At 42.4% G+C, this 22,532-nt stretch overlaps 1 protein-coding gene and 1 pseudogene across 3 annotated transcripts in view; both read left to right on the top strand.

Annotated features, from left to right (window-relative positions):
* INCENP (inner centromere protein) overlaps positions 1 to 2,572 on the top strand; it is a 29,146-nt gene extending 26,574 nt beyond the window's left edge. For both annotated transcript variants that reach the window (XM_084766638.1, XM_084766639.1), the window contains exons 16-18: positions 51 to 152; positions 598 to 748; positions 2,047 to 2,572. In XM_084766638.1, the coding sequence (XP_084622764.1) occupies positions 51 to 152; positions 598 to 748; positions 2,047 to 2,261 (468 nt within the window). In that variant the 3' untranslated portion in view covers positions 2,262 to 2,572. The remainder of the gene's footprint in view (positions 1 to 50; positions 153 to 597; positions 749 to 2,046) is intronic.
* A 153-nt stretch (positions 2,573 to 2,725) lies between these two features.
* LOC311588744 (centrin-3-like) lies at positions 2,726 to 5,290 on the top strand (annotated as a pseudogene). The gene has a single exon. The product of its transcript is annotated as a centrin-3-like (transcript).
* The last annotated feature ends 17,242 nt before the right edge of the window (positions 5,291 to 22,532 follow it).

Below are 22,532 nucleotides of genomic sequence, written 5' to 3' on the forward strand. Positions count from 1 at the left end.
GCAAGAGGAACGGGGAGACACATAATATCTTGTTGCTGGCTGGGTCCCAGGAAGAGCAGCAGCGCCTGGCTGAGCAGCGACTGCAGGAGGCAAAGAAAGCCAAGGAGGCAGCGGCAGCCAGCAAGGTCCTGAACGTGACTGTGGATGTGCAGGTGAGGCCTAAGCCCCCACTGGGAGGGGCTCTATCCCGTTCTCCACCTGCTTACAAGCTCAGGCTGTGTGTTAGCACCAGAGGAAAGAGAGCAAGTCACTTAGTTGTTGTTCCTTTTCTTATTCTCTTTTTCTTCTTGGTGACAGAGTCTGGCTGTATAACCCAGGGTGACCTTAAATTTGGAATCCTTTTATCTTAACCTCCTAGTTGCAGGGATTAAAGGAGCATCCATAGTGGAGGGCTAGTTGAAGATCATGGTGTGGCTTGAAGCATCTCTGAGGGAGGGCGTAAGACAAAGTGCTTTATATTCCCTGACTTGTTAAAATGAAAAAGTGACCCTAAAGCTTTTCTTTTTTCTTCTCCTTGAGAAGTGAGGGGTGATGACTAGAGTGACAGTGTCCTTCAGGAACTCAGAGGTGTTAATGACCATGCTGATTTTCTTCTAGTCTCCTGTTTGTACCTCTTATCAAATGACTCCACAAGGACCCAAATCCATCCCCAAGATCAGCACAGATGACTATGGGATGGATCTAAATAGCGATGACTCCACAGATGATGAAGCCAATCCCCGGAAACCCATCCCTTCCTGGGCCAAAGGTGAGCAGGGCCCAGAGCTTCTCAGGAGCTTGGGGCTGTCTCCCTTCTTCGCCTTTGTTGGGTGTGGAAGTGGCGGCTCAGCTGCTGCAGGTGTGCTAGGGCCCAGTCAGGGCCTTATGGCGTTGACCTGAGAGACCTATGTTGGTCTTTGAGCATGCACCTAGAGGTAGGAGAGCTACTCTGGCCTGAAGGCCTCTCTGAGGATATAGGATGAAAGGTGTAGCTGTTTCTGGCTCAAGCAAAGCATGTTGCTAGGTAGTCTGACATACTCTTCCTCAGAGTCTGTCTGGCTCAGCAGGCTCATGAGGCTTGGACCTGAGTAAGCACCCATGGGGGAGCATAGAACTGAGCACGAAGCAGGGTTTGGTTAGAATGCTGAGAGCTAGGCAGGACATGACAAAGGGCATTTGCACTCAAGCAGGATTTGTGTTGAGTCTTGGGGTCTTGGATTTATACAGTGGCCTGGGTGGGGGTGGGGGTAATATTTTTGGCCTGGGTGTGAGGGCCCGCTAGGTTGCTTTTTAGGATTTGCTGAACTAGAGGTTACAGATGGTGCTGACTTTAAATCCCACAGTGGGTCAGCACTCGACAGAAAGACAGTTTACTTTCATAGCTGAGCTTGTTTGAACCCCCCCAGTATCTAGAATCTTCCCCCCTAAGCCACTGGTGACTGACTTGTCGAGTCACTTGAGCAGCAAGCACGGCCAGTGTGGTTAGCAAAGTTGCCTGATGGTTGGCCTTAGATAGGTTGCTTAGTGTCTGTATCTGAAGACGAAGTGAGTGATATGAAGCCCCAACTGAGATGATTATCGTGGGTGAAGTAATTTAGGAACAGAGCTGTTGGGGAGCAAGCCCTGGGTGTGTGTTCCCTCCTGACCCCCTAGAGTCCTCCTCAGCCTGACTGGCAGGGCTGTGCCTCCCTCAGCTCTCAGCCTGTATGCTCTTCCTTAGGGTCTGCAAGATTGGTGGGAATAGCTAGGCAAGGAGGCTTAAGATGTAGGGACAGGCTTGTCTTCACACCCAGCTCTGCCATTCATCTCCATGTGCCTTGGGACAGCTCTCTACAAAATGGGGAGGATAAAGTTCTGCCTAAGCCAACTCCTGGGGTACTTTGTTTGGGTTTGGCTGCTAGAAGGTGGAGGTAAGAGCATGATTGTTGTTGGGTGGGGTGGGCAGGAGGAGGGCCTCCAGAGGAGCAGATAGAGTGGGGCAGGGCATGCTGCTGTGGAGAGGGTTGCTGGACTCTGGGCAGCTCCTGGAGAGTGCCAGGCAGTGATCCAGGCCTCTGGTTTCTTCAGGTACCCAGCTCAGCCAGGCCGTCATCCACCAGTACTACCACCCCCCAGACCTGCTGGAGCTCTTCGGAACTATTCTCCCACTGGACTTGGAGAAAATATTTGATAAGAACAAGCCCCGCTACCACAAGCGCACTAGCTCTGCTGTTTGGAGCTCACCTCCCCTGAAAGCCACCAGGGTCCCCAGCAGCCTGGCCTATAGCCTGAAGAAGCCATGAGATAGGCCCTCAGCCCTCTTGGCAGTACCGGGCCCATGTGCGTCTGTGTGTCTTGTCTGTCACTCTGTCTCTTTTTTTGTTGGGCTGGCTCCCTTCTGTCTGACATGTCATTGTTCAGGTGGACATCAGTGTCCTTTGCTTATCAGGTGTCCCTGGACCATTTGGAGCATGGGCTTGATGGGTGGCCGGGCAAGAACCAGGCTCAGCACTGATCGGTCTGTAGGCAGTACTCTGTAAATAGATAGTTAAAATTCAGTTGGATTTTAGTTCCTAGTGTTTGTGAGGTAGTTTAATAAAGTCTATACCTGGAAGCCTGCTGTGGACATTGTGAAGCCAAGGACCTTCAGTGGACTGCTCATCTGCAGCAGGGTGTCTTGGGCCTTTACCTGCAGTGTGCCTCAGAATCATTTGGTTGGGCCAGATGTGGTCCCTTCTAGAGGTTCTGATGCCAGACAGCCCATGGAAAACAGGCCAGCATGTCCTGACAGGGCAATCGAACATGCTTCCTGTTTCTAAATGGAGCCTACTCTGTGGGAGAGTCCTGGCCGTGACACAGCTCTGCATCCTAGCCCCTCACCCTGACTGCTCCTCAGGTTCAGCCGTGCTCGCTGCATGGGAGGGGAAGGACTTGAGAAAGTCCTTGTGCTAGGATCTAGTCAGGAAAGGAATGCCCCTCAGGACGATGTTGGGACCTGTGCTTGCAGATACAAAACCACCGGCTACTAAGTAAATGTTTAGCTTGGCGAAGGGTGGCTTTGGTCCTGACAGCTCCTTGATGTTCTTTTTTTTTTCCCCTAGAATTGGGGTCACCCTCATGTGGTTGACAGGCCAAATTAAATCACAGTTGTTTTGGACACACTAACAGTAAAGCCAGTTTGTTTTCCCATTACCTCCATAAGTGCTCTACTCCTGGTGGCACTTATGTGGCCTGGAAACTTGTTCAGAGGACCTTGGCCAATTGGTTTAGGTCAGAATACAGACCAAATACAAATGCAGTAGTGTTTTAAACAGCGAGGAAACGGGTGGTCCCTGGGATTGTGGAGGTTGGCGGCTGTTGAACGGTGCTTGCTGTAAAATCCTTGAGTGGAACATCTCTGTCGAAAGAGAAAATGAGTTTAGCTCTGAGTGGTGAGCTTGTAGTAGCCACAGCGAAGAGAGCTCTCTGAAGAACAGAAGCAAGAAATTAAAGATGCCTTTGAGCTCTTTGATACCGACAAAGACCAAGCCATGACATTTCATCATGAATTAAAGGTGGCAACGAGAGCTTTGGGGTTTGATGTGAAAAAGGCTGATGGACTGAAGATTCTCAAAGACTGACAGAGAAGCCATGGACAAGGTCACCTTTGAATGAAGTTGTGACAGGCTGGGTGTTGGGAAGAGATCCACATGAAGAGATCCTGAAAGCATTTAGACTATTTGATGATGACTCAGGTAAAATAAGCTTGAGGAATTTGTTGCCAGAGAACTGGGTGAAAATATGAGTGATGAGGAGCTTCGGGCTGTGGTAGAAGAATTTGATGAAGATGGTGATGGAGAAATAAATGGAGGGATTCATTGCTATTATGACTGGTGACATAGAAGGAATTACAAGAATCAGCACCAAAACGGTGCACTCATCACCTGTATTCTCTGTTCCTGGAGTCTTGTTTAAAAAAAAAAAAAATCCAACCTAATTCTTTTTCTGAAAGGACCAAAACCAAGCATCCTTTGTGTTTATATTTCAGTACTGTTAAAGTGTCTTTGTATGATCAGTGTTGTTAACATTAATAGGTAACTTCTCGTTTATAATACAGGCTTTTATAAAGCTTTACAAAATCATTGAGGAAACCGTGAACACAGCAGTCACAACAGTCCGAAGTAGAAGACTCTTCCTGTGCAGAGTTCATTTAGGGTTCACTCAAATATGGTACACACAGTGTGCTTTCTCACTATGCACAATACTAGTGTATTCTCAAGGGGAACTGTTGGGTAAACTGGAAGGCAGGTCTGTCGTAAGCCACAAGACCAAACTCACTTGTCAGCATATTTATTCAGTGCTCAGAAAATCAAAGGAAGGCAATTTAGTCCCTTCTGCTGAGTCTTCGTCAACATTTGGTGTTGTCTGTATTTCTTACTATAGCCACTCTAATGGCTGTATGGAGATATTTCATCATGGTTTTAATTTGCATTTTCCTAATGGCTGTTGGTGAATATTATTTCAGATTCTTATTTACCACCTGTCTATCTTTGATTGACAGTCAGTCTGTTCAAGTCCTTTGTTCATTCTGAAGTCGGGTTGTTTTTATTGTGGAGTTTCTGTCAGGAGTGCTTGGTGGTACCCCTAGTCTAGCCTGCAGTTTCTTTCCATTTCTAACACTTTCACAGAACACAATTTCTGATTTGGTGACGGCTGTTTGTTACTTTACAGGTTATGCCTTTTCCATGTCATTTTTAAGCAATCCTAAAACATTTCATGATTGACACAGTGCATGGGGATTTGTGATCATAGCCAGTTAACCTTAAACCATGGAGTGTCTGCCATTTTGTTTTTGAGGATATACAGACGATGTTTAATTGTAGCACGGAGTTTCCTTTGTGTCTTTATCGGGGGAGCACCTTGGCACTGGCCCATGTGCAGACTTCTGCTCAGCTTTCTCCAGGACCAGAACCTGTAGTAAGTCTTATCCACTGCTTTAATTCTTTCAGCTTTGTGTTTCCTTTTCTAAATTGATTTTGACTTTTATTACTCTTACCTTTCCATGTAAAGTTTAGAATCAGCTCATATGTATAAAACGCCTCAGTTTTGACTAGGATTTCGTTGAAAACAAAGCTTGGCACACTTAAAACAGTCTTTCAGTCTGTGAAGAGCATGCCTCTTATTTCCATCCTTGGTTTCTGTCCTCAGCGTTTTGTGGTCTCAGCATACATCCTATACATTTTCTGTTAAATATGTATTTTTATGGAGTCACTGTAAATGGTATTGCTTTTCTGGGTTTGGTTTATACTTGTTTATTTTTGATATATAGAAATACAATTGGTTTTTCCATGTTGGTCTTGTATTTTGTGATGTAACTAAAGGAATACTTAGGGAAATTTATGGCACTATGTCCTCATGTTAGGAGGTAGGAAAAAAAGGCTACAGGGCTTCAGTTACATGCAGGTAGAAGATAGGTTGGAGAGATGGCTCAGCAGACAGAGTGCTGACTACTCCAAAGGTCCTGCCTTGGATTTGTAGCATGCACATGGTACTTACCTCCAGTTCCGGGCACTGGATTTCCTCTCTGGCCTTCATGGATATTATACACAGTGTGTACAGCATAGATATACATGCAAGCTGATCACCTATACACATAAAATAAATAAATAAAAGAAACCAGAAAAAGATAATTTAAAGTAATAAGACAATGTTTACTATTGTATTGTCCTTGGTTAGTGCAGGAGTTTGAGCAGATGCCCCCTGGGCCCCGATCCACCCATCATGATGTTCTTCTTGTAGGTTTCTAGGACCCTCTGGGTCCTTCTATTTCCCTATCTCTTATATTTCTCAGTCTCAGTAGGATGTCCTCACATCTATCCCAGTCTCCTGTAAGTGAAGACTTTCGTGGGACGTGCCTTTTGGGCTAGTGCCCAATTACAAGTGAGTATGTACCATGTGAGTCTTTCTGCTTCTGGGTTAACTCACTCATGATCATTTCTAGTCCCGCCCATTTGTCCACAAATTTTGGGATTTCCTTGTTTTTAATAGCTGAGTAGTATTCCATAATGTAAATGTACCACAGTTTCTTTGTCCATTCTTCAACTGAGGGACATTTAGGCTGCTTCCAGGTTCTGGCTATTATGAATAAGGCTGCTATGAACATGGTTGAGCATATGTCCTTGTTGTGTGCTGGAGCATCTTCTGGACATATTCCAAGGAGTGGAATAGCTGGTTGTTGAGGAAGCCCTATTCCTAGTTTTCTGAGAAAGTGCCAGATAGATTTCCAAAGTGGTTGTACAAGTTTGCATTCCCACCAGCAATGAATACAATACTAAATATTGAACCCCTCCTCTGATTTACCCAATGGAAAGGGCATTCTCTACAGTTATGTGGAGAGCGGGGACTGACTTTGACATGAACTCTGGTGCTCCATATTTGACCACCTCCCCTTGGTGGGGAGGCCTGGTGGCACTCAGGAAGGATAAGCAGGCTACCAAGATGAGACTTGGTAGCCTATGACCGTATAGTGGGGGAGGAGTTCCCCCTCGGTCATAGACCTAGGGGAGGGGAATAGGGTGAAAGCAGAAGGGAGGGAGGAATGGGAGGATACAAGTGATGGGATAACAGTTGAGTTGTAATCTGAATAAATTCATAAAAATTTAAAAAGTAATAAGACATAGCATAGACAGAACAGAAATCAGTGATTAAAACAAACAACCCCCCCCAGAACCCCCAAAAACCTGAGAGTTCAGAGGTTCAAGAAAGCCCATAGTCTCCTTTGAGACTCAGAAGGGGAAGGCACAGGTTACTGTGTCAGAAAGGTGGTGTCAGTACACTTTTAACGGATATTAAAACAGTAATAAAAATCAGATGTGGTGGTGTGGGCCCATAAATCCCAGTCAGTACTCATGAGGTAGAGGCAGGCCATCCTGGGCTACATAGTGAAAATTTCCCCCCCTCAAAACAACACTAAAGCTAAATAAGACTGTCTGAACAACTTGGAGATAGTTGACTAAATGACACTTTCCTTGGAAATACAAATTGTTTCAGTTCATCTAAGAAACTGAACACCTAAGTAACCTCTGAAAGAATCTGACTTTTTAGCTAATCTTTCACGAGGAATACAAGGTGTGGGAAACCCCAGTGGCATTACACATTTTTATAGGAAAATAAAACCATTTCCCTACTGCCTTGTACCCAAGAGGACAGCAATGTCCTGACTCCAAGCTTTAAAAAAAAATGTTTCATTAACTTACAGGGGAATATTAATGCATATTTTCGTGTGTGTGTGTTTCTACTTTATTTACCCCCTCCCCTTATTGGGGGCATTGAGCGTGATAGTATTCTACTGTGTAGCTCAGGCTGTCTCTTTCATATGAAATGCAAACACATTCAATTTGCTTAGGACATTCAAGTGTGTCTGTTAAGTAGCTGTCCTCCTATATGTGAAGTGCGCTTTGCCTTTCATATCAAGGACTTGTCTTTTGCTGTCAGCACTCACCTGCATCAGTGAGCTGATGTTTAGTTCATAAACTATAATAATCAAAAGCTCAGAAACAAACTGAGACACTGGAAACATCCTTTTGCGTTCCTGTGCTGTAGCTGGAGGAAATCCAGGTTTCCAGGGAGGCTCAGTTCCTTGCCTTTTGTCCATATACATTGGACAGGTGTGTGGGGATTCACATTGAGAGATAGCCTCAGCATTCACTGAGCAAGAATAGGCCATGCAAAGAAAATCATAGCATGCCATGGGACCAGGGACAGGGTCAATTGGATCATTAGATGCAAATATCCCCAGCCCCTGTGTGCTGTTGGTGTCCTTTGGTTGAATCCAAATTGCTCATTTGCTCCATCTGAAAGCTCAGTCTAAAGAAGGCATGGGAGTGTTCCTGTTTCTCCTGCTGGTTGCTCTGTTTTTGTGCTGCCATGAAGGTGAGTATTATTTGTGACTGCTCTAGTACCATCCCCTGGCAACTTCAAGTGCCCTTCTCTGAGCACTGGGTGCTGCCTCCTCTGGTAAGTGTTTGTTCAGGAACGTGCTGTTGAAATCCATATCAAGCTTCATCTGCCCTGAACACTCAGGGCTTGTCCAGTTCATTACCGCACACTTAAGACTTTTGCAGGAAAAAAATTAGGATTTTTTTTCTGCTTGCAGCATCATTTCTGAGCTGTGACTAAACATATTTAACAAGTGACTTCATATTTTGGGGATCTGAGCCCTGACATTTAACATCCCTTTAAACCATGCCACATGTCTAAACTGGTGTGTGTGTGTGTGTGTGTGTGTGTGTGTGTGTGTGTGTGTGTGTGCGTGTGTGTGTGCGCGTGTGCGCGCGCGTTTATCTGTGTTCTGGTGCTTTGGTTACCACAATGGATAGTTTTGAGAAGTCAGATTAAGGGCTTTAAGATACTAATTGTGTGCTGTAACTATATCTCAACCAGCCTATGTTCTCCCCCAAACTGTTAGATGTTTGTTGAGCTCATAGTCTCCAGACTCCTGAGTTTATGTTGACAAAATGCTGCCATTAGAATTGTGGTTGGAGGGCTCTTGGTGCAGGAAATATACTCTTAGTTGCTGAAAAATAAACCTGTTAGGCTCTGAGAAAAACCATGTGTGAATCGTACCAATGACAGCAGTAGAACTGGCACCACAATGGCTGCTAACGTATCTGGATTCCCCAGAATTCATTCTATACATTATTTTAAAGTAAATTTATGTATTTGATGCTTTCAAGAAAGAGAAGGCTTAGTTTCCTTTTTCTTTTTTTGTTGCCACCTGTCTCCCCATATCTCTCATTGAAAATTCTCCAAATTCTCACAATATGTTATTACTCCTCCCAACCACAGGGAGAGCTCCTATCAGAGCTTGGTTTGGGGGCCTTTCCCCCTCCTCCCAATATCCAGGAAATCTGGGACACTAAACCTAAGAATAATAGGAGTAGAAAGAGAAGAATCCCAGCTCAAAGGGCTAGAAAGTGTGTGTGTGTGTGTGTGTGTGTGTGTGTGTGTGTGTGTGTGTGTGTGTGTTATTTGTATGTTTTGGGACAGGGTTTCTCTGGCTGTCCTGGAACTTACTCTGTAGACCAGGTTGGCCTCAGACTCAGAGATCCACCTGCCTCTGCCTCCTTAGCGCTAGGATTTTCTTACCTAGCCAGAAAATCCCTTTTAACAAAATCATAGAAGAAAACTTTTCTAACCCAAAGAAGCACATGCCTATAAATTATAGATACAAGAAGCTTGCAGAACACCAAATGGATTGAACCAGAAAAGTAAGTCCTCTTGCCATGTAATAAAGTACCAAACGTATAAAACCAGAAAGACTAAGACTATTAAAAGCTGCCAGGGGAAAAGGCCAAGTAGCATATAAAGGCAGACCTATTAGCATTGCACCCTATTTCTCAATGGAGACTCAAAGTCAGAAAAGCCTGGACAGAGATCCTGCAGGCTAAAGGATCACAGATGCCAGCCTAGACTACTATAACCAATAAATATTTCAATCACTGTAGATGGAAAAAACAAGATATTCCATGATAAAGTCAAATTTAAACAATGTCATTAATCCAGCCCTACAGAAGGCACTAGAAAGAAAACTTCAACCCAATGAAACACAGGAAATGATCTCACACCAGCAAAACCAAAAGAAGGCAAACACACAAGCCACCACCACCACCACCACCAGCAGCAGCAGCAGCAGCAGCAGCAGCAGCAGCAGCAACAAAGTAACAGGAACTGATGGTCACTGATTATTATCTCAATATTAATGGACTCAATTTCCCAATAAAAAGACACAGACTAATAGAATAGATTTAAAAAAATAACAAAATAGGTCCATCCTGCTGCATACAAGAAACATACCATCAAAGATAGACATTTTCTCAGAGTAAAGGAATAAAGGATTTTCTAAACAAATGAACCCAAGAAACAGCCTGGTGTAGCCTTTTCTAGTATCTAACAAAATAGACTTTAAACCAAAATTAATCAAAAGAGATGGGGAAGGACACAGATCCTAATCAAAGGAAAAATTTACTGAGCTGTCTCAATTTTTATTTTTAAAATTTTATTTATTTGGTTTTTCTTTTTGTTTGTTAATTCATATTACATCTCAATTGTTATCCCATCTCTTGTATCCTCCTATTCCCCCCTCCCTCCCGCTTTCATCCTATTCCCCTCCCCTATGACTGTGACTGAGGAGGACTTCTTTCCCCTATTTATGATCATAGGGTACCAAGTCTCTTCTTGGTAGCCTGCTATCCTTCCTCTCAGTGCCACCGGGCCTCCCTATCAAGGGGATGTGGTCAAATATGGGGCACCAGAGTTCATGTGAAAGTCAGTCCCCACTCTCCACTCAGTTGTGGAGAATGTCCTGTTCATTAGCTAGATCTGGGTAGGGGTTCGATGTTTACTGCACGAATTGTCCTTGGTTGGTGCCATAGTTTGAGCAGAACCCCTGGGCCCTGATCCACCCATCATAATGTTCTTCTTGTAGGTTTCTAGGACTCTGGATCTTTCTATTTCCCCATTCTCCCATACTTCTCTCACCTAGAGTCCCAATTGGATGTCCTCACATCTATCCCACTTTCATGGTACTTTCATGGGACATACCCCTTGGGCTAGTATGCTGATATAAGTGAGTATATACCATTTGAGTCTTTCTGCTTCTGGGTTAACTCACTCATTATGATCATTTCTAGCTCAATCCATTTATCCACACATTTCGGGAATTCCTTGTTTTTAATTGCTGAGTAGAATTCCATTGTGTATATGTACCACAGTTTCTTTATCCATTCTTCTACTGAGGGACACTTAGGCTGTTTCCATGTTCTGGCTATTATGAATAAGGCTGCTATGAACATGGTTGAGCAAATTTTCTTGTTGTGTGCTGGAACATCTGGGCATATTCAAAGGAGTGGAATAGCTGGGTCTTGAGGAAGCCCTATTCCCATTTTTTCTGAGATAGCACCAGATAGATTTCCAAAGTGGTTGTACTAGTTTGCATTCCCACCAGCGATGAAGGAGTGTTCTTCTCTCTCCACATCCTCGCCAGCATGTGGTGTCGCTTGAATTTTTGATCTTAGCCATTTTGATGGGTGTAAGATAGAATCTCAGAGTCGTTTTGATTTGCATTTCTCTGATGACTAAGGAGGTTGAGCATTTCTTTAAGTGTTTCTCAGCCATTCGATATTCCTCTGATGAGAATTCTCTGTTTAGTTCCAAGCCCCATTTCTCAACTGGGTTATTTGGTTTGGTGGTGTTTAATTTCTTGCATTCTTTATATATTTTGGATATTAGACCTTTGTCAGATATAGGGTTGGTGAAGATCTTTTCCCAGTCCGTAGGCTGTCGCTTTGTTATGTTGACAGCGTCTCCTGCTTTACAGAAGCTTCTCAGCCTCATGAGGTCCCATTTATTAATTGTTGACTTTAAGGCCTGGGCTGTTTGTTGGTGTTCTGTTCAGGAAGTTGTCTCCTGTGCCAGTGTGTTCCAGGCTCTTCCCCACTTTTTCTTCTAACCGATTTTATCTTCTAACTGGTTTTATGTTGAGGTCTTTAATCCACTTGGACTTGAGTTTTGTGCATGGTGACAAATATGGGTCTAATTGCATTTTTCTACATGTAGACATCCAGTTAGACCAGCACCATTTGTTGAATATGCTATCTTTTTTCCATTGAATAGATTTGGCTTCTTTGTAAACAATGAAGTGACCGTATGTGTATGGATTCATTTCTGGGTCGTCAATTCAATTCCATTGCTCCATCAGCCTATTGCTGCACCAGTACCATGCTGTTTTAATTACTGTTGCTCTATAGTACATCTTGAGATGGGGTATGGAGATTCCTCTGGAGGATCTTTTATTGTATAGAATTGTTTTTGCTATTCTGGGTTTTTTGTTTCTCCATATGAAGTTGAGAATTGATCTTTCAATGTCTTAAAAATATTTTGTAGGTATTTTGATAGGGATTGCATTGAATCTGTAAATTGCTTTTGGTAAGATGGCCATTTTCACTATGTTAATTCTCCTGATAAGATCCCTCCATCTTCTGATGTCATTTTCAATCTCTTTCTTCAGAGATTTAAAGTTTTTTTCAAACAAGTCCTTCACTTGCTTGGTTAGAGTAACTCCTAAATATTTTATATTGCTTGTGGGTATCGTGAAGGGTGTAGTATTCCTAATTTCTTCCTCTGCATGTTTGTCATTTGTATATAGGAAAGCAACTGACTTTTTTGAGTTAATTTTGTATCCAGCCAATTTTCTGAAGGCATTTATCAGCTGTAGGAGTTCTCTGGTGGGATTTTGGGGGTCACTTATATATACTATCATATCATCTGCAAATAGGGATAATTTATTTATTTATTTATTTGTTTGTTTGTTTGTTTTTTTCAAGACAGGGTTTCTCTGTGTAGCCTTGGCTGTCTAGACTCAATTTGTAGACTAGGCTAGGCTGGCCTCAAACTCACAGCGATCTGCCTGCCTCTGCCTCTCAAGTGCTGGGGTTAAAGGCATGCACCACCATGCTGGGCCCCTATTTTATTTAAAAATTTAAATGTCTCAATTCTTAAGATCAATGCCCCAAACTCAGGGGCACCCACATTTGTAAAAGGAACATTACTACAGTTTAAGTCACACATTGAACCTCACACATTAATACTGGGAGACTTCCATACCACACTCTTCATCAATAGACAGGCCATCCAGACAAAAACTAAACAGAGAAATACTGGAGCTAACCTGTTATGAACCAAAGGGGCCTAACAGATCTATAGAACTTCTCACCCACTTCCCCCAACCCCCGCAAAATACCTTCTTAGCACACCCCAGAACTTCCTCCAAAATTGACTCACAAAGCGAGTCTCAACAGATACAAGAAAATTGAAATAATCACATACACCCTACCAATAATTATGAATTAAAAGCTGGATTTCAACAACTGAAAACCTGCAAACTCATGAAAACTGAGCAACTCTCTGAGTGAATACTGGGTCAAGGCAGAAAAGACAGAAATTAAAGACGTTCTAGAATTCAATGACGATGAATGCACAACATATCCAAACTTATGGGACACAATGACAGTGGTGCTAAGAGGAAAGTTCATGGCACTAAGTGCCTTCATAAATTAGAGAGATCTCATACTAGCAACTTAACAGCACACTTAAAAGCTCTAGAACAAAATGAACCAAATACTCAAGAAAAACAGACAGCAGGGTTGAAATCAAAATAGAAACAGAGAACAATACAAAGAATCAATGAAACAAAGAGTTGGTTCTTTGAGAAAATCAACAAGTTATGTAAATTAGATAAAAGACAGAATATCCAGATTAACAAAATTAGAAATGAAAAGGAGAATATAGCAACAGACACTAAATAAATCCAAAGAGCCGTTAGGTCTCTTTAAAAACCTGTACTCCACAAAGTTAGAAAATCTAAAAGAAATGAACAATTTTCTGGATACCACTTACCACAGTTAAATCAAGATCAGATAAACAATTTAAATAGACATATAACCCCTAAGGAAATAAAAGGAGTCATTAAAAGCACCCCCCCTCAAAAAAAAAAGCCCTGGGCCAGATTATTTAGCCCAGGATTATACCTGACTTTCAAAGAAGAGCTAATGCCAATAATCCTTAAATTATTCCACAAAATAGAAACAGAAGGAACACTGTTAAATTTATTGAATGAGGCCACATCACCCTATACCCAAACCACACAAAGATGCAACAAAGAGAATTACAGACCAAATTTCTCCACGAACATAGATGCAAAAATACTCAATAAAGTACTTGTAAACTGAGTCAAAAATAGCTCCACCATGATCAAGTAAGCTTCATTCCAGAGAGACAAGGATGGTTCTAACATATGAAAATATGTTAATGTAATCCAACATGTAAACAAACTGAAAGGAAAAAAAAAACCCCACAATCATCTCATTAGTTGCTGAAAAAACCTTTGACAAAATCCAACACCCCTTCGTGATAAAAGTCTTGGAGAGACTAACATCACAAACAAGACAAGGCTGTCCACACTCACCATATTTATTCAATATAGTACTTGGAGTTCTAGCTACAGCAATAAGACAACTAAAGGAGATTAAGGGAATAATTGAAAACGAAGAAGGCCAGGTATCGCTATACACAGATGATATGATAGTATACATTAGCAGCCCCAAAAATTATGCCAGGAAACTCCTACAATTGATAAACACCTACATCAAAATGGCTGGATGCAAGATTAATTAAAAAAAAATTCAGTAGCCCTCTTATATACATATGGGCTGAGAAACAACATAGCCACATAGTCACCATAGCCACAAATAATATAAAATAGCCCAGAGTAACTCTAACTAAGCAAATGAAAGATCTGTATGACAGTAACCTCAATTTTTCTTGAAAAAAATTGAAGATATCAGAAGACGGAAAGCTCTCCCATGATCATGGATTAGTAGGATTAACATAGTAAAAATGGCCACCCTGCCAAAAGCAATCTCCAGATTTAATGAACTCTTCCTTAAAATTCCAACAAAATACTTTACAGACCTTGAAAGAACAACACTCAACTTAATATGGAAAAACAATATCACTAGGACAGCTGAAATAATCCTGGACAGTAAAAGAACTTCTGGAGGAATCACCACCACCCCTCATTCAAGCTGTACTACAGAAGTATAGTAATAAAAAAGTTCATAGTATTGGCATGAAAAGATACATGTTGATCAATGGAATTGAATTAAAGACCTAGATATAAATCCTCACACCTATGGACACCTCATTTTTGATAGAGAAGCCAGAAATATACAATGGAAAAAGCATCATTCACAAATGGTGCTGCTTTAACTGGATGTCTATCTATAGTTATCACCCTGCACAAAACTCAAGTCAAAGTGGACTTAGACTTTAAGTCAACATAAAACCAGATACACTGAACCTGATAGAAGAGAAAGTAGGAAATAGCCTTGAATGCATTGGCACAGGAGACAACTTCCTGAACAGAACACCAGTAGTGCAGGGACACGATGGACAAGTAATGAATGGGACCTCATGAAACTGAAAGACTATAAGGCAAAGGACATCATCAACAGGACAAAATGGCAGCCTACAGAATGGGAAAAGATTTTCACCAACTCCACGTCAGACAGAGGGCTAGAATCCAAAGTATTTAAAGAACTCAAGAAACTAGACATCAACAAACCAAATAATTCAGTTAACAGATGGGTTACAGATCTAAACAATTTTCAGCAGAGGAATCTCAAATAGCTGAAAACCACTGAAAGAAATGTTCAACATCCTTAGCCATCAGGGAATGCAAATCAAAATGACTCTGAGTTCCATTTTACACCTGTCACCATGGCTAAGATCAAATACACAAGTGACAGTACATGCTGTCGAGGATATGGAGCAAGGGGAACACTCTTTTATTGCTTGTGGGAGTGCAAAGTTGGATAGCCATTATTGAAATCAACATAGCACATCCTCAGAAAATTGAGAATTGATCTACTTCAAGACCTAGCTACACCACTCCTGGACATATACCTAAAGGATGCTCCATCCTACCACAGGGAGACTTCCTCACTTATGATCATAGCAGCTTTATTCATAATCACCAGAAACTGGGAACAACCTAGATGTCCCTCAACCGAAGAATGGATATAGAAAATGCACATTTACACAATGGAGTATTACTTATCTTAAAAAAAAAAATAGCATCATGAAATTTGTAGGCAAATGGATTGAACTAGGAAAAAATCATCCTGAGTGAGGTAACCCAGAGTCAGAAAGCCAGGCATGATATATACTCACGTGTAAGTGGATATTAGCTGTGAAGTAAAAGACAATCATGCTACAGTCTGTAGATCCAGAGAGGCTAAGTAACAAGGAGGGCTTAAGGGGGATGCATGGATCTCCTTGGGAAGGGGAAATAGAATACATTTCACAGGTGGACTAGGGTGTGTGTGTGGGGAATGGGAACAGGAGGGTTCAGGTTGAAAGCAAAGTGTACTAGGAGTGATAAGGAATTGGGGGGCATTTTGATGGTGGAGTAGAAAGTTAATGTAAGAGAACACTCCAGGAATCTATGAGCGTGACCGTAGTAAAGACTCCTAATAATGGGAGCTATATAGCCTGAACTAGGCATCCTCTGTAGCCAGGCAAAGACTTCCTGTGGATGGACTGGGACACCAATCCAACCACAAAGCCCTCAAGCTACAATTTGTCCTGACTGCACATTGTGCTGGGGTAGCATAGAAATTGGGTGGCCAACCAATGACTGGTCTAGCTTGAGACTCATGCCCTGAGAGGGAGCTCATGCTTGACATTGCCTGGAGGGCCAGGAACCATAGGCTGGATAGCTGGGGGGCAGGGAAAGAAAAAAAACAATTCCTAGTGATACTCTGTTATACATGTAGACTAGAGCCTAGTATAATCATCACCAGTGAAGCTTCACCCAGGAATTGATGGGAGCAGATGCAGAGACCCACAGCGTAACATGTGACAGAGCTTGGGGAATTCTGGGGAAGAGGGGGAGGAAGATTGAAGGAGCCGGAGGGGTTAAGGACACCATAGGAAAACCAATAGAACGGACTAACTAAAGACTGAACCAACAATCAAGGAGTCTGTATGGGCCTGATCTGGGTCCTCTGCATATGTGTTGTGGTGTGTAGCTTGGTCTTCTTGTGGGACTCTTAACCGTGGGAGCAGAGGCTGTCTCTGACTCTTGTCTGCTTTTGGGACCTTTTCCGTCATACTGAATTGCCTCATCCAGCCTTAAGATGAGGGAATGTGCCTAGTCTTATTGCAACTTGATGTGCCATGTTTGGTTGATATCTCTGGAGGGCATGTCTTTTTTTGCAGGGTAATGGAGGAGGAGTGATCTGGGGAGAAGGGAGGTGGAGGGGAGGGACTGGGAAGAGGAGAGGGAAGAGAAACTTCAGTTGGGTTGTAGTATATGAGAGAAGAATAAATGATGGGGGGGGGAGAGGAAGAGATAGAAGGAGGGAGAGAGAGAGAGAGAGCGAGACAGAGACAGAGACAGAGTCAGAGACAGAGACAGAGAGACAGAGACAGAGAGACAGAGAACATGTAGAGGTCTCAGCAAGTGATCTTTCATGGCTAAATCCTATAGTATCTCTTCCTGGGAGCTTTTTTGGGAAAGGTCCACATTCCCAGTCATAGTCCCTACAAAGTGTCAAAGAAGACATTTGGGATTGTGAACAGTTGACAGATGGGAAGTCAAGGAATTGTACTTTGCCTGTGTCATAGGACACTATTGGCAGTGTGAAATTATTTTCTGCCAGTTCTTCTAGCTTTGCCTTGGCAGAAAATCTAATGGTGTGCTTTGGAAAGTCTATGTTACTAAGATATATTTGTTTTATGGCTTATCATACATTCAAAGAGGAACTGAGAGGCTTATAGAAAGCAATGATCATGTTTTTACCTCTCAACTCAAATTAGAACATTCAAGCCAGTATCAGGACAAAATACACATTATTCTTCTACAATTAACACATTCTAGGAGACAAAAGCAAAAGAATTGTAATAATAACTACAGTGCCACAAAGATAATGCATTTGTAGTGGAAAATTTGTAGTGGTGATACAACCTATAAGTGAAAAAAGATGAGACATTGAACATGTTCAAGAAATATCAAATGGAAACATTGAGGGAGTCTAGGGAGAAAAACAAAAAAATGTAACAGAAGAAACATTTCCAAAATTGAACCATGTGATAGTTATATCCACCACAGAAACCCCTATCTGTGTCATACCTGCAATACCTGGATGAGATCTAGAACATCAAAAACAACAACAACAACAACAACAACAACAACAACAACAAAACACAAAAACACAAAAACACAAAAAAAACCCCAAACAAACCCAAAAAACCAAACCAAAAACACCCCCCAAAACAAACAAACAAACAAACAAACAACCCCAAAAGATTCTTTTATGAAGAAGCATGTCGTAAAAACAAACAAACAAACAAAACCAAAAAAACCCATGTAGTCATGGCCGAGTCCAGGAGGGAAAGTGCAATGTCTTAGACATGGTAAGGAGGCCAGCAGTACTGACACTTCGGAGTAACTGCAGCCTATATTCCTGGGTATGTATAAAGTCAACACAGAAGCCACTCTGAAGCGCAAAGATGGAATGAAGCTATTTTCAGATGAGCACATCCTAAAACATTGTGGCTCCTGTAAATTTTATTTTTTTGTAAGATCATGAGAACGTATGCCTCATACAACAGGATGTCAGTAAGGGGAGGAGGGGCTGTCTCTGATATGGACTCTGTTGGCAGCGTCTCGATCATGTTCCCCTAACAGGACTGCCTTGCCAGGCAGCAGGGGAAGAGGGCAAACTCAGGCCTGATGCAACTTGAAGAGCTGGGGTGGGTGGGTAGAGGTGGGGGCTCCCCTTTTCCGGGGAATAGGGGAAGGGGTGTGGGGGAAGGAGGGAGGGACTGGGAGGAGAGGAGAGAGGGGGCAATGGTTGGGATGCAAAGTGAATAAACAATAAATAAAGATAGCACCATTGATTAACTTAGTTAATAGTAGGAATTAACCAAAAGTTCTCTAGAGTATAGAGAAGATTAAAAACTTATAAGAGCAACAGAAAAAGGAATTGAAGGAGATATGTGTCTTTTGGATAGAAGAAGTAAGGAAGTGGTGCTTTTATTTGCGGGCCTTGGTGTATTCTGTTGTTAAACAGGAATATATCACAAATTGAAAATTAAATTTATAAAAAAAGGAATTAGGAAGTTAGGAGTGATAGGGTGATAGGATAATAGGAGAGGAGCAAGTAATTACCTGACTAAAATCTCCAAGTGATCATCTCCCCAGAGTGATGCTAAATTCAACAACAAATTACCACATCAACTACCTTCAGAGAACCAAGCAGATCTGGTGTAAGTAGTGTGTCTGCTTTTGAGACAACAAGAAAAGGCATACTGAATAAAGTAGGAAGAAAGTAGGTGCTTAGAATGCCTTCTTCCAAACTATAGACAGTAGGGAGTGCAAAGACCAAGGTAGTGAAGGGAGAGAGCAGTAAGTGTAAGTGGGGGCTCAGAACAGTCCCATTCCTAACTCAGTACGCACAGCGCAGAACACAACACCTCAGACTCAGCCCTTAGACCAGGACCCATGTCCCGAACTTCTGGAACTCTAACTAGGTGCCCAATGCTTTGTTATCTACCACACATCTCATAACCTTCACAGAGAGTGAGAAACAAGAGTCCACTCAGTAAACAGCAGGGCAGGAAAACCCCATAGGAAGACAGCTTAGAACCCATCGCCAAGCCCAACACTGTGACAACTAGTTAGGCAGAGAAAAAATAGCATCCGTTCCCAAATGCTGCAAACAAACAAGTAACACCAAGTTCAAGTCTGTGTTTCACAAAGTCACACTTGCTCTGATCTGTATCATTTTTTTCCCAGACATTTCCTGGATCTGAAGGCGATCCCAGAGACTTGTAGGCACATTTTGCTAGGATGAGCAGCTCTGTGATTGCTGAGGTGGCAATAGGGTTTCCACCCCAGTTCCTTCCGTGTCCCTTTAAGCAGGACAAATAGTAGAAAGACTGCCCGGACCAGTGAATGAAGCAAGAAGTCAGTCCAGGACATTGACTTGAGTCTGTTCTGTCCTGATGAAAACTCATAGTTGAAGATTGCATGGTGACTTTTTTTTTTTCAGTACTCAAAGCAGAGCTTTTTTCCCCCCAACAGGGCCAATTAGAACTCTGTAGCGAGGATGATTGGAATTAATTTCTAGCTAGATCCACTTGGGGCTAGTTGTGGTGTCACAGACCACGAGCCCACTATAGAAGTGCCTAGCCCAAAGAAATGTGACTCTTGGGTTTTGTCCTTGTAGGGCCATGGTGTCAGTGACATGATGAAGCTCTGTGATGTCACTTCTGCACATAAACAACCTTTGGCTGTGACACAAGATTTTAAAAATGTGATGAGCTAGTTGCTTTCTTAAAGGAAATCCTCCATAAGTGAGGTATAATTAAAGGCACTTTAAGGTGTCCATATGGTAAAGAAGGTAGAGATAGGATGGTACTTTGCTTGTCAGATCTTTGGGGAGCTGTGGCCTGGTGAAGTATGTGTAATCCTGGTTCTTGGAGTCTGAAGCAGAAAGCAAGGATTTCAAGGCTAACCTAGGCAACATAGCTATGCCCATTAAAAAACAAAACAAAACTTTGTTTCGATTGTGAGTTTCACATGATACACTCTGGTCCCATTCATTGCCTGGTCCCCTTGTATCCTCCCTCCACATTTGCAATCTCCCCATCCCAAATAAAAAACAATAATAATAATAATAATAATAATAATAATAATAATAATAATAATAATAATAATAATAATAATAAAAAAACCCCAAAGAAAGCCCAGAAAATGTTTCATCATGGAAGCTGTAGTGTAGCAGAGTGTGTCTCATGGTACATCCTTCTGTCTACACATTGTCATTTACAAATGTGCAAATGTTTATTGCAATTAGTCATTGGTCTGCTTTGAGCTCTCTGACTTCTGTGACACCATCGGTACTGGTTCCTCATCAGGACTCCTCAGCTTATCCTGTTGTTTTCCTGTGTCATGGAGACCTTGCTGCTTTGGATCAGCAGGACTGGCCCTTTCACATGCCCAACAGTTTAGAGATGATGTAGATCATGGGGTGGGCAAGCTCAAAGCCCTGGCTCTGGACCTGGGTGGTAGCTGAGTTGGTGAGCCTGCGGCCTCTCCCTCATCCACACCACCATGGTGAGCTTTCCAGCACTGCTCCAGCCAGGCCACCCAATGCTGCTGTAGGCAGGGGGCAGGATTAGCTCACCTGCTCTCATGCTCTAGGGCTGGCTCGCCTGCACCCCCATCCAGAGCTAGCTCCACTGTGCTGCCCAATCAAGACACAGGGCCCACTCTCCCAAGTGCTGCAGCAGTGAGGGGCTGGGGTATCTCTCCTGTTCTCACACTCTCAGGGCTGGTTCACCTGCACACGGTCCACCAGGGCCAGCTCTCCTATGAATACATATGTCTGGCCCTAGATTTTTTTTTTGTAAGCAGACCTTTAGTTGTGATTTCAGTCTCCTTGCTTGGTATAAGCCTGTTTAAGTTGTTCATATGTCCTGACTCTAATTTTGGTAAATTGTATGCATTTAGAAAATGGATCATTTCTTTTATATTTTTTAATATATTGGAATATAAGTTTTCAGAGTTCTAAACTATTCCCTGAGATAGAGAGGAGGTCCTTTGGGGTGTGCATGGAGACGATGATTGCCACTGCCTTCACGTTTCACTGGCATGAACTCATTCATATGGCCACAATCTCTATTCCCTCTGTGGGTTCATGTAGAAGGGAAAATGAATACATAAATAATATTTAACCTAATCTTTTAATGTCATTGGTGTCAAGATTTCACACTATTTGAGTTTCCCTTCATTTGTATTCATATCCCCTTCAGCAAAAAATTAGAAAAGAAGCCCTTTATTACAATACAACTACAAAGAGATTGGCATGGGATTGCCTTATGTGATAAGAAATGGTTTACTTCAGACTCTCCTTGCATTTTATGAGGTACAATATTTCCCCAAAGCATGCATGTATCAGAAGTGGAGCCTAAGGATAAGAATTTATCTAGGGCTACATTGGTAGTTTTGTTCAACTCCAGGCACTCGCAGTTCTTACTGCAGACTAACCTGGCACTACACAGCGCACAGAAGGAGGAAATCTTTTTCCATGGCCCAGTACTCATGTGCTCGTTGTGAACATTTTAAGAGAAGGACGTAAGGTTGGCAGGGAGATGTGTTGGCTGAGGGAGTTTAGTTGGAGAATATGTGAAAATAGAGGTGATAGCAGGTGTCTCACTCAACCTCAGCAGTAGCCCCAGGATCTCAGGAGGGCTAGGGGTAGCATATGCAGAGTGATGGGAACAGAGCCAGCAGAGTGCTTCTTCATGGGGCAGAGCCACGGCGGGTGAGGAAGGTGCTTTACTTTCTTCACTCCCACACCCAGGTATTCGCTAATGTGTGTGTGTGTGTGTGTGTGTGTGTGTGTGTGTGTACATGTGTGTAAAACTCCAAGTGGAGACAGCAGAGCCCATTTTAGCTTTTACACTTATAAAATAACAACAGAGAATTGTATGCAGTCGATTTATTTATTTATTTTTATTTATTTGTTTGTTTATTTTTTTAATTTTTATTTCATGTGTGTTGAGGGTGTCAGATCCTCTGAAACTGGAGTTATAGACAGTTGTGAGCTGCCATGTGGGTGCTGGGGATTGAACCCTGGTCCTCTGGAAGAGCAATCAATGCTCTTAACCACTGAGCCATCTCTCCCACCCCATGCAGTCGATTTAAAAAGTGGAAAGAAATGGATGTGAGGTTTCAACATTTGTCTTGTACTTCATAGGTAGAACTAAAAAGTCAAGAAAGAAAAGTTATGTTTGTGGTGTCAGCTGCTGGAATATTTATTGCCTTTCTTCTAGAGTCCTGTGAGCCAACCGTCTTGTGGAGGTTTATGATGTCTCTTGACAGTCTTCACTGTTAAATATTAACTCCTGGAGAACCAAACCAAGGACTTGTGTTAATTTGAGTTCTTCCTTAAAAGTCACGTGCT

Source organism: Acomys minous (assembly GCF_964271855.1).
Source record: "Acomys minous genome assembly, chromosome: 2".
Classification (NCBI taxonomy): domain Eukaryota; kingdom Metazoa; phylum Chordata; class Mammalia; order Rodentia; family Muridae; genus Acomys; species Acomys minous.